Source organism: Chinchilla lanigera, unplaced genomic scaffold, assembly GCF_000276665.1.
Source record: "Chinchilla lanigera isolate Chin_1 unplaced genomic scaffold, ChiLan1.0 scaffold00036, whole genome shotgun sequence".
Lineage (NCBI taxonomy): Eukaryota > Metazoa > Chordata > Mammalia > Rodentia > Chinchillidae > Chinchilla > Chinchilla lanigera.
This window is the reverse complement of record NW_004955437.1, coordinates 15429366-15444803: the sequence shown is the minus strand read 5'-3', so window position 1 is coordinate 15444803 and position 15438 is coordinate 15429366. Positions and strand designations below refer to the sequence as shown.

The 15438-nt window shown below is 38.0% G+C and overlaps 1 protein-coding gene across 1 annotated transcript in view; it reads right to left on the bottom strand.

Moving 5' to 3' along the window:
- Positions 1-15438, bottom strand: part of Kcnma1 (potassium channel, calcium activated large conductance subfamily M alpha, member 1) — a gene marked incomplete at its 5' end in the record, with an annotated part of 707467 nt that overhangs the window by 12471 nt on the left and 679558 nt on the right. The window contains 3 exon segments of the mRNA XM_005389908.2: positions 185-409; positions 1417-1535; positions 3392-3586. Of these exon segments, the coding sequence (XP_005389965.1) occupies positions 185-409; positions 1417-1535; positions 3392-3586 (539 nt within the window).

The window sequence follows — 15438 nt, the reverse complement described above, 5'->3', positions numbered from 1 at the left end:
ATGACAACCACATGCACACTATCATACATATGCAAATATGTGTAAAAAAAGGCAGGGAGGACTACAGGGGAGAACAAGGAAAGTTACTTTGTTGGAAACACCAACTGGGAGAATGAGTGGCAGATACAGTTTCACACACGGTGGCGGTGGAGACACATATCAAAGCCGCTCTTCCTGCACGTACTTCTGTTTGTCCCGGGACTCCCTGGACTTGGGCCGGTTCTGCCGGTTTGCTGTGGATGGGATGGAGTGAACGGAGGAGCTCTTCTTGCTGGAGGACTGTGACGAGTGGGAGGAATGGGACAGGCTGGCCCGGGACTGGCCGGCGTTGTGGTCAAACTGCATTAAGCAGAAGATCAGGTCCGTCGGCACAAGCTCAAATTCGTAGGGGGGGTTGGTGATGACATACCTAGACAGGAAAGCAAAGATGTTACAGCCTGAGGGTCAGCGGGAGGAGAATTCAATCCATCAGAGGATCTGAAAGATGCACTTCTGGTGGCCCAGGCCCCTCAAATTTTCTTGCAAGTTAACAAACCCCTCCTCTGATTAACTCCACAGAAGAGGCCAGCCATGAGCCCGCAGGGCCAAACTGGAGCCAGTAATGGGAAAATCAAACTGTGTTCCTATGGATCCTAAAGACCCATTCAAACATCAAGTGCAATTCCAATTCTAAGTCACCCAACTGCAGGCAATTTCAGGAATGCACTGCAGCTTTCATTGTAGAATTTTTTTTTTCATACCAGTGAAGTCAGACTAATAGGAGTATTTTTTTAAAAACACCCCAGGTGATTCTAATATGCACAGCTGAGAAATACATACCTCTTTAGCAATGTTTCCTGCGGTAAATTATGTAAGCTTATTGATTTGGGTAATTCTAGGATGTACTCAATTTTTTGCCTGCTATGAATGTATTTTAATGCATATTAGAAAAATATAAGTCGCACACCTAAACTGTTTCTGTCTAAAGTGATAATATATGGTTTTCTTAAAAGTAAACATATAAAAGTGAAATGGTAAGTCAATTAAAAATATATTAAGTAGAAATACAGGATTCCAAGACACAGCAAAGGGATCATTTTACTTAAACACTGGTGATGGAAAATATCTATTAGGTACCAACAAAGGCAATCCTAGTAGCTGGAGTTTGGGGGAGATGCTACTAATCCAACTTTCGGAATTGGGTGATGAAATATTTTCACAAAACTCAAATTCTTCCCACAGTGTCTTCACATGCATGATTAGTAATTAAATAAAACATTTCTCATAACTTCCAAACTCAGTGTCAGATTTAATGTAGACAGAGTAATCTGCATGTTAAGAGCATGTAATAGTCCTTTGCTTTTACGGCAGGGGGCAAGAGAGGATGTGAATATTCCTGCACTTGGGTGGGGCCACAGAGTGGCTAGGAACACTTACCTCTTCGTGCATTGGCTGGGGGTGCTGAGGTGGGCATCTCTTAGCCGGTAAATTCCAAAACAAAGCATATTATACGTTTTTAGAGCTTTGCAGAATAGATCACCATAACAACCACCATCCTGGGAGACAACAAAAGAACAGAGAGAAACATCATTTTTATTTGCCTGGAAGTAGAGGTCCAAGGGGAAAAGAGCTTTTGCATAAAAGCTTGTTTTGTTATCTTCTGAGTTGGAGGGTCTGTGCCAGGTGTCTGCAGTTGAAGAAGTCAACGTGGTTCACACCTACACTCAATATGGGTGATTTTAAGATGAGAGAACCATGAGGGTTTCCTCTGGTGGTGTTGCTCCATTTTCCAAGAGATCCCTAAGGAGATGATGCCTTCCCCTCGCTTGAGACAAGGATGTAAAACTTGATGGTCTCAGATGTAGGCTTAGCTGAGGAGAAGAAACCAGCCCTGCAAAACAGTGATTATGTTTTGCCCAGCTCAACTGTGGTGACTGTGATCAGATCCTGTTGTCAAAATGGCCTGAGTGATAATGAAAGTCACTGCAAGGAGGAAAGACCCCACCAGGTTCTATGGTGAAAGACTCCTTCAGGTAAGTACTGTGTGAAAAGAACAATTTGCAGACCTCAGTCATGCAAGCGGGGAGAGGATGTGTTTCCCAAGGAGCTGGGGGTCTGCAGGTGGAATAACTGGGATTCACAGTTCTAATCAATTCACAGCCACCTTCTGGGGGTCTGGGACCTGACTCAGAAACTGAATGCCAAGGGACTCGGAAGCACAAGCATCAGACAGCCAGGTGGCCCCAGGTGGGCATTATTATAGCAAGAGAAATGCAGAATGACCTCATTGGAAATAAAGGGAATATTTTTGTCCTTCCTATCGCTGGACTTTCCATATGGGCATTTATTACCACTCAAATGGAGCCAAATCTTACATCATTTAAAGCCTTCATTCTATTCAAGTGTATCAGAAAGTGATAAGTAAAGAGCCATTAGTTGCAAAAAATGTCTTTCACAAAAACCTAGTCTAACATAGGACCCAGCCCACAACTAAATGGAAATATGGTGCAAGTATGTATGAGTGTTTCAGAAAAAAATAGCGTGACATCCTTTCCCCAGCTCCTTTCTCACTATTTGACTTTCTGGTCCATCTTAGGTAGGTTCCTAAGACTCCCGGCTCCAACCTTTAAACACATTCCTGTAGTTAGGCAGGGAATAAGGGTCAAGGCTGCATATGTCTAGTGAAAAGCCTAACCCTGGCTGGTGCAGAGAACCCCAGGGAAGATGCTGGTCACCTCTGTCAGAGGGTAGGCCTAGGAGAGGTGACCGGGTACAGCCCAAGGAAGTGTATGACCTACACTTTAGATTAGAGGCATTAAAGGGTCCACCTGAAAGGCTGTTAGGCCAGGAGTTCAGGATGCACATGAAAGCGCTGGTGCTATGACAACCACTAATGCTTGGGTCAGACTCACACTCAAGCACTCAGACTTCAGCATCCCTGTGAGGCATTCATGTAGACTCAGGACCAAGCAGCCCTGAGTGTGCCAGGAACCTGTGGGAACATTTCACAACCTGAGCATGCTTTGACATCACCTGCTGTGCTCCCTTTTAGGGAAGAATATTTCTGATGAAAATAACAAGCAGCAACAAGATCCAGGGGCTCTGAAGCCAGTATAGCTTGGTGCAAACCCCCAAGACGGCCAGTCCTCAGTTTCTCTGAGCCTCAGCTGCCTTAGCATGGGTGGTAGCTGAACCTGCATCGCAGGCAGGGTTGCCATGCGGATTAAAATGAATTCCCTTGCATAATGCACAGTGCCTGATGAACAGTAAGCCATAAAGATCGCTGCTCTAGTTATTTATAATAGAAGAGAAGAACATGGTCACCATCACTGGCCACCATCTGACATGAAGTTCATTGGTCTGATCTTTCCCTGAACACTAGGCTCAGGCATCTGGTGGGCTGTGGACTCACCCCCAAGTCTGCAAAGGGCCCATCCAGCAGAGCTAACTGGGCCACGCGGCAGCGGTCCCTGTTGGCCAGGGTCTGTGGGGTGCTGTAGCCTCCTCGAAGCGCATTCTCCTCAGCAATCAGAGCCTCGAGCTCCGGGGTGGCTCCTCCAGTCACCAAGGTCCGTATTAGGGTGAGGATATTGTCATTAAAGTATGTCTGTGGAGAGAGAGGAAGAACCTCCTTAAGCAAACACCCTAAAGTAACGACAGCCGACATCCAAATTACAACTTTTCTTGGTATCTCCTGTTTAAAGTTCTGGCCTGTCTCTTCAAATAATTTTATGTGGGAAGTGAAAAGACAGCAGCCTCCAATTATTCCATTCTTTTCTCTCCTGCTTGACTCTACCATGACTTTAAAAAACCAATTCAGAGGATTTTTATTAAAGGGCTAAAGTCTGAATAAATGGTGTTCAGCATACCTGGTGTTGCTTGAGATGCAAATACTGCCTCACTCCTGCAAATCTGCATGCCTACTGTGGGGATTTGGACGTGTATAATGATATACACCCCACCCAGGCTGGTATGCAAGCAGGTCTGCCTCTGAGGGCTTGTCACCCATGTCCCTAAATGGCAAAACTTCTTTCTGTGTAGGAATGAGATCCCAAGAGAATCATTACTGTCAAACACTCAGCAATTTATCATATGCTTTGATAACGTCTAACCCAGAAGTCCCCATGAAGAAATAAGTCAAATAAATTTATGATGAGGTGAGTGTCCTGGTGGTGTACTTTGGGTTTTTCTTTTGATTTGGTTTTGTTTTGTTTTAGAATACCCTCAGTAGTCTGAGGGTATTGCTTTTTAAAGAAATTTCCCTCTAAGTGTACATTTGTCTCACATCTGAAACATAACAAGTCTGTCGGGGAGAAAACAATGGGGATTTTAAATAATTAATAGGATGTCAAATAAAAGAGCTTTAAAAGATATTTGTCATTTAAGCTAATTTGAGAAAAATCTCAGCTAAAGGTGTTGCATTCCATTTTCCTGTGTAAGAAGAAAGCAAACAGGATAAGTCACATCAAACTAAATCTTGCCTGTAGCTTTTGAGACTCCAAGTCTTTTGGGAGCAGGTAAGAAAAGACAGATGCATTTTTTCTTCAGCAATTTCTTAGAGTTTACTCCACAAAGCATAGTAGGGAACAAACCAGGTAAGGAGGAGTTCTTGTCCCTGCTTTGTCATCACTAGCTCTGTGTCTTGGGGACAACTGCCTAATCACTCTGGGCTTAGATGTTCTCATCAGTAAAATAAGCATGGTCAATTAAGATCAAATTTATATGCAAAGAGTTCCAGGAGGACTTCTGAGTTAAGATGATTGTTGCTGGTAGGCTGGATTCACACCTTTCATTGAAACACTCACCAAAATACCCAAAGTAATAGGAAAGTCCAGTTGCAAAAGAAATTAGGAATGTTATTCATAGCTTGTCAGGGTCTAAGGAAAAGTTATACTCAGAATCCAGCTGTGCCCTGAGGCAGGAAAGCAGAACAAACACATCTAAAGTAAGAAATGCATCCAGAGAAGTTAAGGGATCTTGGGTCACACTGGGATTCATACTGCCTTCACTTCTCAGAGCTGAGTGGTTTGGAAAGTTATTGAACACCTTTGTGCCTCAGTCTCATGATCTGTAAAATGGAATAAAAGAGTGGCTCAATGCTTTGCGCACAAGCAGAACTGATATTCATCTCTGGTCTAAGGTTAGAGCCATGGGATCATTGTTAGTAAAAGGAAAGTCAATCTCATTCCCAACCTTTTCTTGACTCTCTTCTATTATGGTTTTTGGTGGAGGGGCCTGAGGGCCAATCAAGACCATTTTGTTTCACCCTTGAATTTGTGCATCCAAGTCTACCTCCACTCTTGGGCTCCGTCTAGACTCAGGAACTGTGCGGCAAAGGTCATTGAGGACTGCATCCTGGGAGGAGACCACAGGAAGAGGATCCACTGGAGTGGTACTGCAGTCGAGGTTAGTTAAGGACACCTGCAATAGCCATTTCCCAAACTTTCCTGGGATAAACAAATGCTCTTCCTACAATCAGACACCCATTATTGGAAGAAGGAGACACTTCTGAGCTCTGTGTATCACACTAAGTAAGTAAAAGCTGGATGTAGACCTTTGAAAAAGCCCTTTGTGCTACAAATTAGTATTCTAGATCAAGACTGGTGGGGATGGTTCAAACCAACATAAGGTAGATGGCAAAACCCTCACAACCTCGTATACTGAACATCTGACCTCTCTGTGTTCAGAGGGAGGGCGAGAGCGAGGGAGAGAGAGAGGGACAGGAAGAGGAGGAGTGAGCAAGAGAGAAAATGAGAATATTTTCCAAAAGGAACCATTGTGTTTAATTTATAAAAGAAAAGCATTCTTTTGACTGGATAAATAGTTATTGAAAGAAGTAAAAATTTTGAGAGAATTTATTTTGAAATCAAAATAAAAATTTAAAAAACAGAGAATAAACAAAAAGAAGTAAAATATAAAATGATAAAGCTGACATGATACATCTCATCTAATTCTTTTCTAATATAAAAAGTTGGAATTAAAACAGATATAAGACATAGTTAAAATCATTCAATATCCTGTCATGATAAACACACTCAACAAACGAGGAATAGAACTTTTCCATCTTATAAAGGGCATGCATGAACAATCCACAGTTAACACATTGTATTTACGGAAGAAAGAACAGATTTTTTTCTCTAAAGTCAAAAATAAGACAAAGAATTTGGGAGGAAGGGGAGAGGAAGGAAAAATAAAAAGAATTAAGATGTAATATATACATGTATACTCCATGATGAATGTATTCATTATGTATTGCAAACACACACTAACAAAAGAAGTTTTTTTAAAGTCAAAGAATCTGCTGTCATGATTTCTCCTCAGTGATGTGCTGGAGGTTCTAGTCAGTGCTAGAAAGAAATAAAGGGTATTCACACTGGAAAAGAAAAAATAAAATGTTTTTATCCATAGATGACGTGATATTGAGTACAGAGAAGCCTAAGAGACCCATTAAAAATATTATAGATAAAATAGAGTTCATCTAGACAGTAGAGTATAAAATAATATACAAAAATCACATTCACAATAAACAATGTGAGAATAGAGTTAAGAAAACAATTCTAATTACAGCAGCATCAAAAAGTATAAAATAATTCAAAATAAATTTATCCAATAAAATGAAACTGGTGTACTAAAAACTATAAAATATTATTGATAAAAGTTAAAGATCTAAATAAATTGAAAGGTGTCCTATGTTCATGGATTAGAAGCTATAGTATTATTAAAATGGGAATAATCCACAAACAATGTACAGAATCAATGTAATTATTATCAAAATCCCAGAGATCATTCTTTAAAGAAAGCGTAATACGATACCATGGAATTGCAAGTGGTACATAGCAGCTAAAGCAATCATATAAGAAACAAAAGCAACATTAAAAAGTTGGAAGAGGGGCTGGGGATTTAGCTCAGCGGCAAAGCGCCTGCCTGGCAAGCGCAAGGTCGTGAGTTCGGTTCCTGGTACCGGAGAAAAACAAAAAAAAACAAACAAACAACAAAAAAAAAAGTTGGAAGAAGCCAAGTGCAACGATGCACACCTGGAACACCAGCACTTTGGGAGACTGAGGCAGAAGGATCGCAACTTTGAGTCCTGCCTAAGCAACTTAGAGAGATCCTGTCTCAAAAATAAAGTATATAAAAGGACTAGGAATGTAGCTCAGTGTGAAGGTCCTGGGTTCAATCCTTGGTACTGAAAGAAAAATGTTGGAAGATTCACAATTTGTGATTTCAAAATATACTACAAAAGTTACAGTAATAAAGACAACAGAGTGTTAGCATGAAGACAGGCATAAGAAAAATGAAATAGAATTGAAAGTCCAGAACTAAACTCATACAGTTATAGAAAACTGATTTTCAATGAGGATGCCAAGACACTCCAATGGAAAAGGAACATAGTCTCTTAAACAAATGATATTATAACAACTGAGGATCCATCTGCAGAAGAATGAAGTTGGCTTTATGTCTCCAGCCACACACAAAATATAACTCAAAATAATTTAAATACCTAAACATAACATCAAAAGCTATACAATTCTTAGGCAAGAAATAGCAAATCTTTATGACCATTGACAATAGTTTCTTAGATAATACACCAAAGCATATGCTACAAAGAAGCATAGGTAAACTAGACTTCATGAAAACTTCAAAAATATATACCTTGAAGGACAGTATGAACTGAGAAGATAACCTACAGAATGAGAGCAAATTTTTGCAATTCATATTTTCACAAAGTTCTGATATCCACTATTAAAAGTCTTCTTATAACCCAACAACAACAACAACAACAACAACAAATCTGATTTTAGAAATGGGCAAAGACTTGAATAAACTTTTCTCCAGAACAAATATATAAATGGACAACTGACATGAAAATTCATGAAGGAAATGCAAATCCAAACCTAAATAGTATAACACTGTACATTCACTATTTGGCTGTTAAAAGAATGAACATAATGGGAAGAGCTGGAGGGAATGTGGAGAAACTGGAACCCCTTTACACTGTTGGTGGGTATATAAAATGATGAAATCAAATTGGCAAATAGTCTGGCAGTTTCTCATGTAGTTACATTCTGAGTTATCATATGACCCAGCAACCCCATTATACGCTAAAGAGAAATGAAAACACATGTGGACACAAAAACTTGTACAGGGATGTTGATAACAGCACTATACATGACAGTCAAAAGGTAGAAACAAAATGTCAGCTCATGAATGCATCAAGATGTTATACCCATGCAATGAATACTATTTGGCCGTGAAAAGAAATTACATGCTGATACACACTACAACATGGATGAATCCTGAAGACATTACAATAGGTGAGATTCTATTTCTAGGAAAGTTCTAAAAAAAGGCAAATCTAGAGAGATAAGTAGTAGAGTAGTGGTTGTTTAGGGTTGAGTGGGCTTCTTTTTGAAAAGGTGAGAATACAATAAAATTTATTATGGAGATAGATGCTATAAAATTAACTGTGAAGATGGTTGCATGTATACTAAAAACCACTACGTTGCATGGTCTGTTAATATATCAAAAGATATTTTTAAAAAGAAATGGTTTAAAGAATAAAATGGAGTGTAATGGCTAAATTTTTAATAGTGAAGTAGCAGGAAGTTGTGGAGATGAAAAACACATGCACAAATACATGTACTGAGAAACACATAAACAGTGACACTGAAGTAAAATTAAATAGTTCTAAATAATTTAGAGAATAGTATACCGATTTTACTTTTTTGTAAAGAGTCTGATAGTGAAGAAAAAAACCAGAGGTCACACTGATAAATGGTTAAGTGCTCACAAGTTAAAGTTGTAGAGAAACTTCTGGAAGGTAAAAATAAAGAAACAAACAGAGGAACAAAACTTTTCCTGAGGTGGAAAGTGAACCTAGGAAGTAGATCAAAGAGGTCACCAAGCGAGTGTAGCTGGCACCTGGACCTGCATCAGGTGAATATTCAGATTTGAAATATTAAATGAAGAAGGAAAGTAACCTAAAATAATGCTGTACTAAAAAAAAAAAAAAAAAGTACAAAGTCAGGCTAGCCTCAGGCTTCTCTAGAAAGCATAAGAGGAATGTTAACTGAGTTTGAAAGGACGCCTTGATTCCAAGAATTCCACATACAGCTAAACTGCCAATCACTTGTGAAGGCAACAGAAATATTTTGAATCTTTGAGTATTTAAAAATTTATTGACCTTCTTTAAAAATATGTGCAAAACTGGTTTACTTCAAGATGGTTTAACGCTTTTAATTTAAAAACAAACTAATGTTGTTTAAAAATAATAGGGAAAGATGTTAAAAATATGGAACTTTAAAACTGCTATAATGCATTATTTAGAAACCCAGATACAAATGTCAAAATTAACTATTAAAAGAAAAAATATATGACATAAAATTATCTATTAGTGTTGTATTATTTAAATAAATTTTCAAATTCAAATAATAGATAGGAAGGAGGACATGGAAACAAAACATGGAAATTGTCTAATCTAATCTAATTACATATGGATGAATTGAGCACTGACAGATTTTTCTGGATAGTAATACTTAGAAAATATAGTTTTAAGGGCGAGGGATATAGCTCAGTGGCTTAAGCACTTGCTTGGCAAGCCTAAAGTCATGAGTTTAATTCCTGGTACCAAAAAACAAACAAACAAACAAAAAGAAAATATTGTTTTGAATATACTCATAGAGGAGATCTTAACAATTAACTATTAAAAACAATGCAAAATTTACTATAACTAAATAAAATAAGCATACAAAATATAGTCTATATGCCAAAAGGTAGATAATAAATGAAACAATTATTATAGGAGCATGTAAAAAGCATAATCCTTGCCTACAATTTTAGTTCCTTGAGACAGCGAGGCAGGACTGCAAGTTCAAATCCAGCCTGGGAAACTTAGCAACCCATTGTTTTAAAAGTAAATTTAAAAAGGTTGGGCATGTAGCTTAGTGGTAGAGTACTTTCCCAGTATGTGGTACAAGATACCACACAGTGGGAGCAGGGAAGTATAATCATAATACAAGATTACATATAGCATTATTGTATATGTAATTTAACTAAACATAAATGAGCTAAATAATCTTATAAAATGGCAAAGGCTCTTAGATATTAAGAACCAAAATCCAAGCAAACTTTGATATCTTTACAAGAGACAAATAAAATAGCAAAATATTATTTCAAGCAACATTTAAATATTATAGTGAGTTAATTTGATAACACCTGACACATACAATAAATCATAACTTTATGGGTGAAATGTAGTAGAAGCAAATGTAAATATCCAACACTTCAAAGATTTTTAAAAAATGTATCCTAAGTAACTAGTAGGTAAAAATAGAAATCAAATTTAGGATAGTGACTATAAGTTAAAGAATATTTGGAAATGACATATAAAAATGATGTGGATTGAGGCTGAAACTGGAAAGACAGAATAAGAGCCTTAAATGCTGTTAGTATTAAATTCAAGCTCCGCCTGGGTTATTCAGTGACTTAATAAGATCTTATCTTAAAATAAAAAGGTATGGGAATGTAGCAAAAACCTGGTTCAGTCCCCAGTAATGCAAAACAAAAAACAAAACTGAAAATCAAGTTAAATATAAGGAACTATAGTAAATAAGGCTAACCATTAAAACTGTTTTTATTCTTTTGTAAGAAATGTAAGATGAAAATTTAAAGCATCAGTAAAATAACAAGAGGATATTTAGAAAACTGATAAATCCAAGAAAAAAATTCTTGAGAAAAATAAAATCAATGATAATTGTAACTGAAAAAAAATACATAAAACCAGAAGAATAATATAATGTCAGATATGTAAGAGATTAATACTACTATTTTAGAAGGTCTCTTGAATGTCATGGTCATTGGACATTGGGATAAATTGGCATTTATTTTAAAGCAAAACCAAAGTAATAATAATAGATAAAAAGATAGAGAATATTATTAGAAAGACAGTAAGATTCCATGTCCTTTAAACTAGATATTACAATGTTATTTTTCTTAATAAAAATTTCAGGTTTAACGTATGCTTAATTATAGGTGCAAGGGGGCTTTCAAAAGTTAGATACAGATGGAGATATAGCTCAGCAGCACAGCACTGGCCTGGCAAGCACAAGGCCCTGAGTTCAATCCCTGGTACCAAAAAAAAAAAAAAAAAGAAAAAAACCTCCATAAAAAGCTAGATACAATTATATTAAATTTCCTTTGGAAAGAGCCTTAGGACATTCTTCTCCCAGGTATTATGACAAGTGTGTGTGTGTGTGTGTGTGTGTGTGCGTGTGTGGTCCTAGTGATAGAACCCAGGACCTTCACACTGAACTATATTCCCAACCCTTCTAATTTTGTGCAAGACGGTCTCACTAAGTTGCACATGAGGCACTTGAACTTGTAATCTTCTTGCTTCAGCCTCCCAAGGATTAGAATTATAGGCATGTGCTGCAATAAACTTTGAAGATTTCTTAACTAAATGCTGTAGGTAATATTAAAAATTAGACAATCAATCAACCCGAATTTAGTTACAAGTACATAGATTAGCATTAGTTACAAGTTCTTAGAACAGAAATTCCCAAATGCAGCCCTTGGGCCAAAGCAGGACCTACTATCTGTTTGGTTTGTTTAAATAAAGTTTTATTGAGGCCTATACCTGCCCATTTGTCCACTTCCATCTGACTGCTTTGTTGCTGCAATGGGAAATGTGAATACTTGAGATTGAGACTGTGTGGTTCTCAAGAGCCAAAAAATTTATCATCTGGCTGTTTAGAGAAAGGGGTAACTGATCCATGCCTTATTATGATAAGGAAAGCATCACATAAAAGAGGTGAGAAAAGATGTTTGTTCAGCAAAAGATTTGAAGGGAGCTGGATCTCTGGAAAAGCTTCTTTTCCCAACAGCCTTAAACTGATTAAATAAATGATTCACTCACATGACTTAAATTGTTTAGACATTGTTTCAGAGAGTAATAGTTTGGTAAGAGTTGTATAATATTAAAATGTTTTAAAAGTAGGATAAAAAACACTTATGGTTCAAACATGCATACCTGAAGTGATTGCTAGATCCAGATTTATGTAAGAATACTTGTATTTAAAGCATCAGTAAAATAGCAAGAGGATATTTAGAAAATTGATAAATCCAAGAAAAAATTTCTTGAGAAAAATAAAACCAATGATAATTTTAAATACCTCACTTAGTAGTTAACATTTACTGACAGAATTTTGATAGAGTTTCCCTCTTTAAATTCACTTATTTATGGGGACTGGGGAATTAGTTCAGCAGCACAACACCCGCCTGGCAAGTACGAGGTCATGAGTTCGATTCCTGGTACCAGAAAAGAACCAAAAATAAATAAAGAAATAAAATAAAGTCACTTATTAATATATTTTCTACTGTGAAAATATATTTCCATTTAATTTACTTTTTAAAAAGAAAGCAGTACTATAAAATAGTTACACACAAAAATGTGGTCACTACCTCATGAAAATACACCTACACATTTAATCTCAATATACAGCACTTGATAGTTCTGTTCTGTAGCAAGCACTCTTTAAGGATAAAAAAGAATTCCCAAATGAAAATAGGCACGTACACAACTAGAAACAAATTAAAGATGTGCATGCTTAAACACTGTCATAAACACAATTAAAGGGCCTCCTAGGGAAAATGACAATCAGCACCCGCCAGAGTGCATGAGATAGCATTTACACACTAGTAATCTCAGTGTGCATGGCTACAATTGTTTCTGATCAATAAGAATAACAGATAATCAGACACAATAAATGAGAAATTTTTAAATGGATTTGTTAAAAACCAAGTCAGGTCACCTTAAGGTTGTTACTTGTTCAAAGATGTATACACACTAACATTTAGCACTGGGTGATATAGCCCCAAAGGGGACTAAAAGGTCTAAAAGGTCCAAAAGGTCCCCAAAGATCTATGTGATTAAGGTTTGGTCTCCATCTTGGAACTATCAGGAGGTTGTGGGAAATTTAAGATGTGGAGCCTAGCGGAGATCTTTACAACATAAGAAGGCAGAATACAAAAGGCATCTTTCTCTCTCTCTCTCTCTCTCTCTCTCTCTCTCTCTCTCTCTCTCTCTCTCTCTCTCTCTTTCATATCTCTCTCTTTCTCTATCTCTATCTCTATCTCTATCTCTATCTCTGTCTCTGTCTCTATCTCTATATCCCTATCCCTATCCCTATCCCTATCCCTATCCCTATCCCTATCCCTATCCCTATCCCTATCCCTATCCCTATCTCTATCCCCATGTCTGTCTCTCTGAATTTCTGTCCATGAGGTAAGCAGTTTTGCTCTACTTCTCACTACCACAACGGCTGTCTTGCCACAGGGCCAAAGCAGCAGGCCAACTCATCATGGACTGAAACCTCCATACTATAAACTAAAATGATCTCTTTACAAATTGATTAATTCAAGCATTTGTTATAGTGATAGAAAGCTCACTAAGACATAGACTTAGTTTTTATAACGAACAGTTAAAAAAATAGACTCAACAATAGAGTAATAGCTAACTGATTCTGGTACATCTGTAGAATGGAATCTCATTAAGTCCTATGGAGATTTTGCAAATCATGGTACCTAAGAACATGACTTGATGAAATGTTCTTGACAAAATGTTAACTGAAAAAGAAAGACCCAAGATATAGAGCCGATATACATATTCTATACCCATAGTCCATATTTATCTATCCCTCTGAAAGAAAATACACCAAAATATCCATCATGCTTATCTTTGGTGCTGAGACTATGAGTTGCTTAACTCTTCTTTATATATTCCTATGCTTCCAAATTTTCTGCAAGGAATAACTTTGGTAACAAAAGCATAACTCTTAAGTTCTCCATTGAGTAACCCTAGAAGGTCAACCCACAGCGTATTGCTTCATCAAATCTTTAGAATTTGACCTTATCACATTTCTCTTTCTGTGCTGAAAGGAGTTGCTCTGAAGCAGCATACACTTTCTGATGAGTCAGTCACGGATACTGACTGAGCATACACTAACATTTGGACCTTGGTTTGTCCCTGCAACTTTGCTCCATTCAAAGAGTGCTTCACTTTCAAAGTTGGCCATCAACAGGTACAGTTTGAGAGTTGGTCTCAGTGTTTTACAGGTGCCTGAAGAACTCTGGGATAGCTTACAATTCTGAGCTCAATTCTTTGCCCTTTGAGCTGATACTGTAGCCCAGATGGCTCCCCTGGATTCTTTCGTGCAAGTATCAAAGAGCAAAGCTGTGGTTGGCAAATTAATTACATTCTCTGTAATTACAGACAATAACAATGGATTTCTCTCCACAAAACACTCTTTTCTCTCTCTCTCTCTCTCTGTGTGTGTGTGTGTGTGTGTGTGTGTGTGTGTGTTGTTTTGTACTTGTGATGCTGGGGACTGGACTAAAAGACTTGCACATGTTAGGCAAGTGCTCCACCACTCAGCCACTCTTACTCCTTCCTGTTAGGCTGCCTCAACTTTCAGATGCAGAGTTCTTTGAGCACCACATATGGGCATGTATCATGGTCTCTGTGACTAGAATAATTTGGCGGAAAGATGATGCCTGTCCTGAAAATAGTGTCAAATGAGCCACACATTGGAGGGCATCAACTTCCCCACATGATTAAAACAGGGACCACTTCACAGAGCAGTTAACAGCCTGGGAATAATCACTGCTCCTGGGCTTTCTGCATAGCAAGTGGCCACTTCTGCATTAAAGTGGCTACTTCTGCATTAGGATGTTGGGACCTCCAGTGCCAATTATGGAAGACTATTCCTGTGGAAGGTGTGCTAGCCAGGACAAATCTCTCTATAGGTCACCTAACTCAGAAGGCACACATGTTTTCTGGGTTAACTGAAATGCTACCGTAGAAGAAATATGAAATCCAAGGGGAGGAATGTGGAGGTGTGATCCTTTGCTTCCTAAACTTTTGTGCCTCTGGATTTTGCCATGCTTTCTCACAGACCATATCCCTGATACCTATGCTAGAAGCTTTCTGAGGGCCAGGTCCTCCAGCCCTGGCAGGATTAGTCTCCAGCAACCTTTGCCAATGGCTATTCCTGGGTCAGATTAGTGCCAGAGACATAACCAAGCTGAGTCCCATTTAATATCTGCAACCAAGGCACCCATGTCATATAAAAAATATGGAGTCCTTTTCCACTGCTAAGGACTCCAAGCAGGATAATAAGGAGCCTTGGTTATGACTACAGACTTCAGAGTCCACTCGACATGGTTTTGAATCCCTCCCTTGCTGTTCAACAACTATGACAGCAGGAAAGTTAGCTGACATTTCTATGCCTTAGATTCCTTATCTGTATAGCAAAGATGAAAAAACACCACACGTGACAGAACAACAGTGTATAGATTAGAGCTAAATGAGAGACTCTGTGTAACCCCCCCCCAACGTAATAATAAGTGGCAGTTTGTAAAAAGAACAATCAACTGGCAATGCAATCAACTTAGAAAACGTTT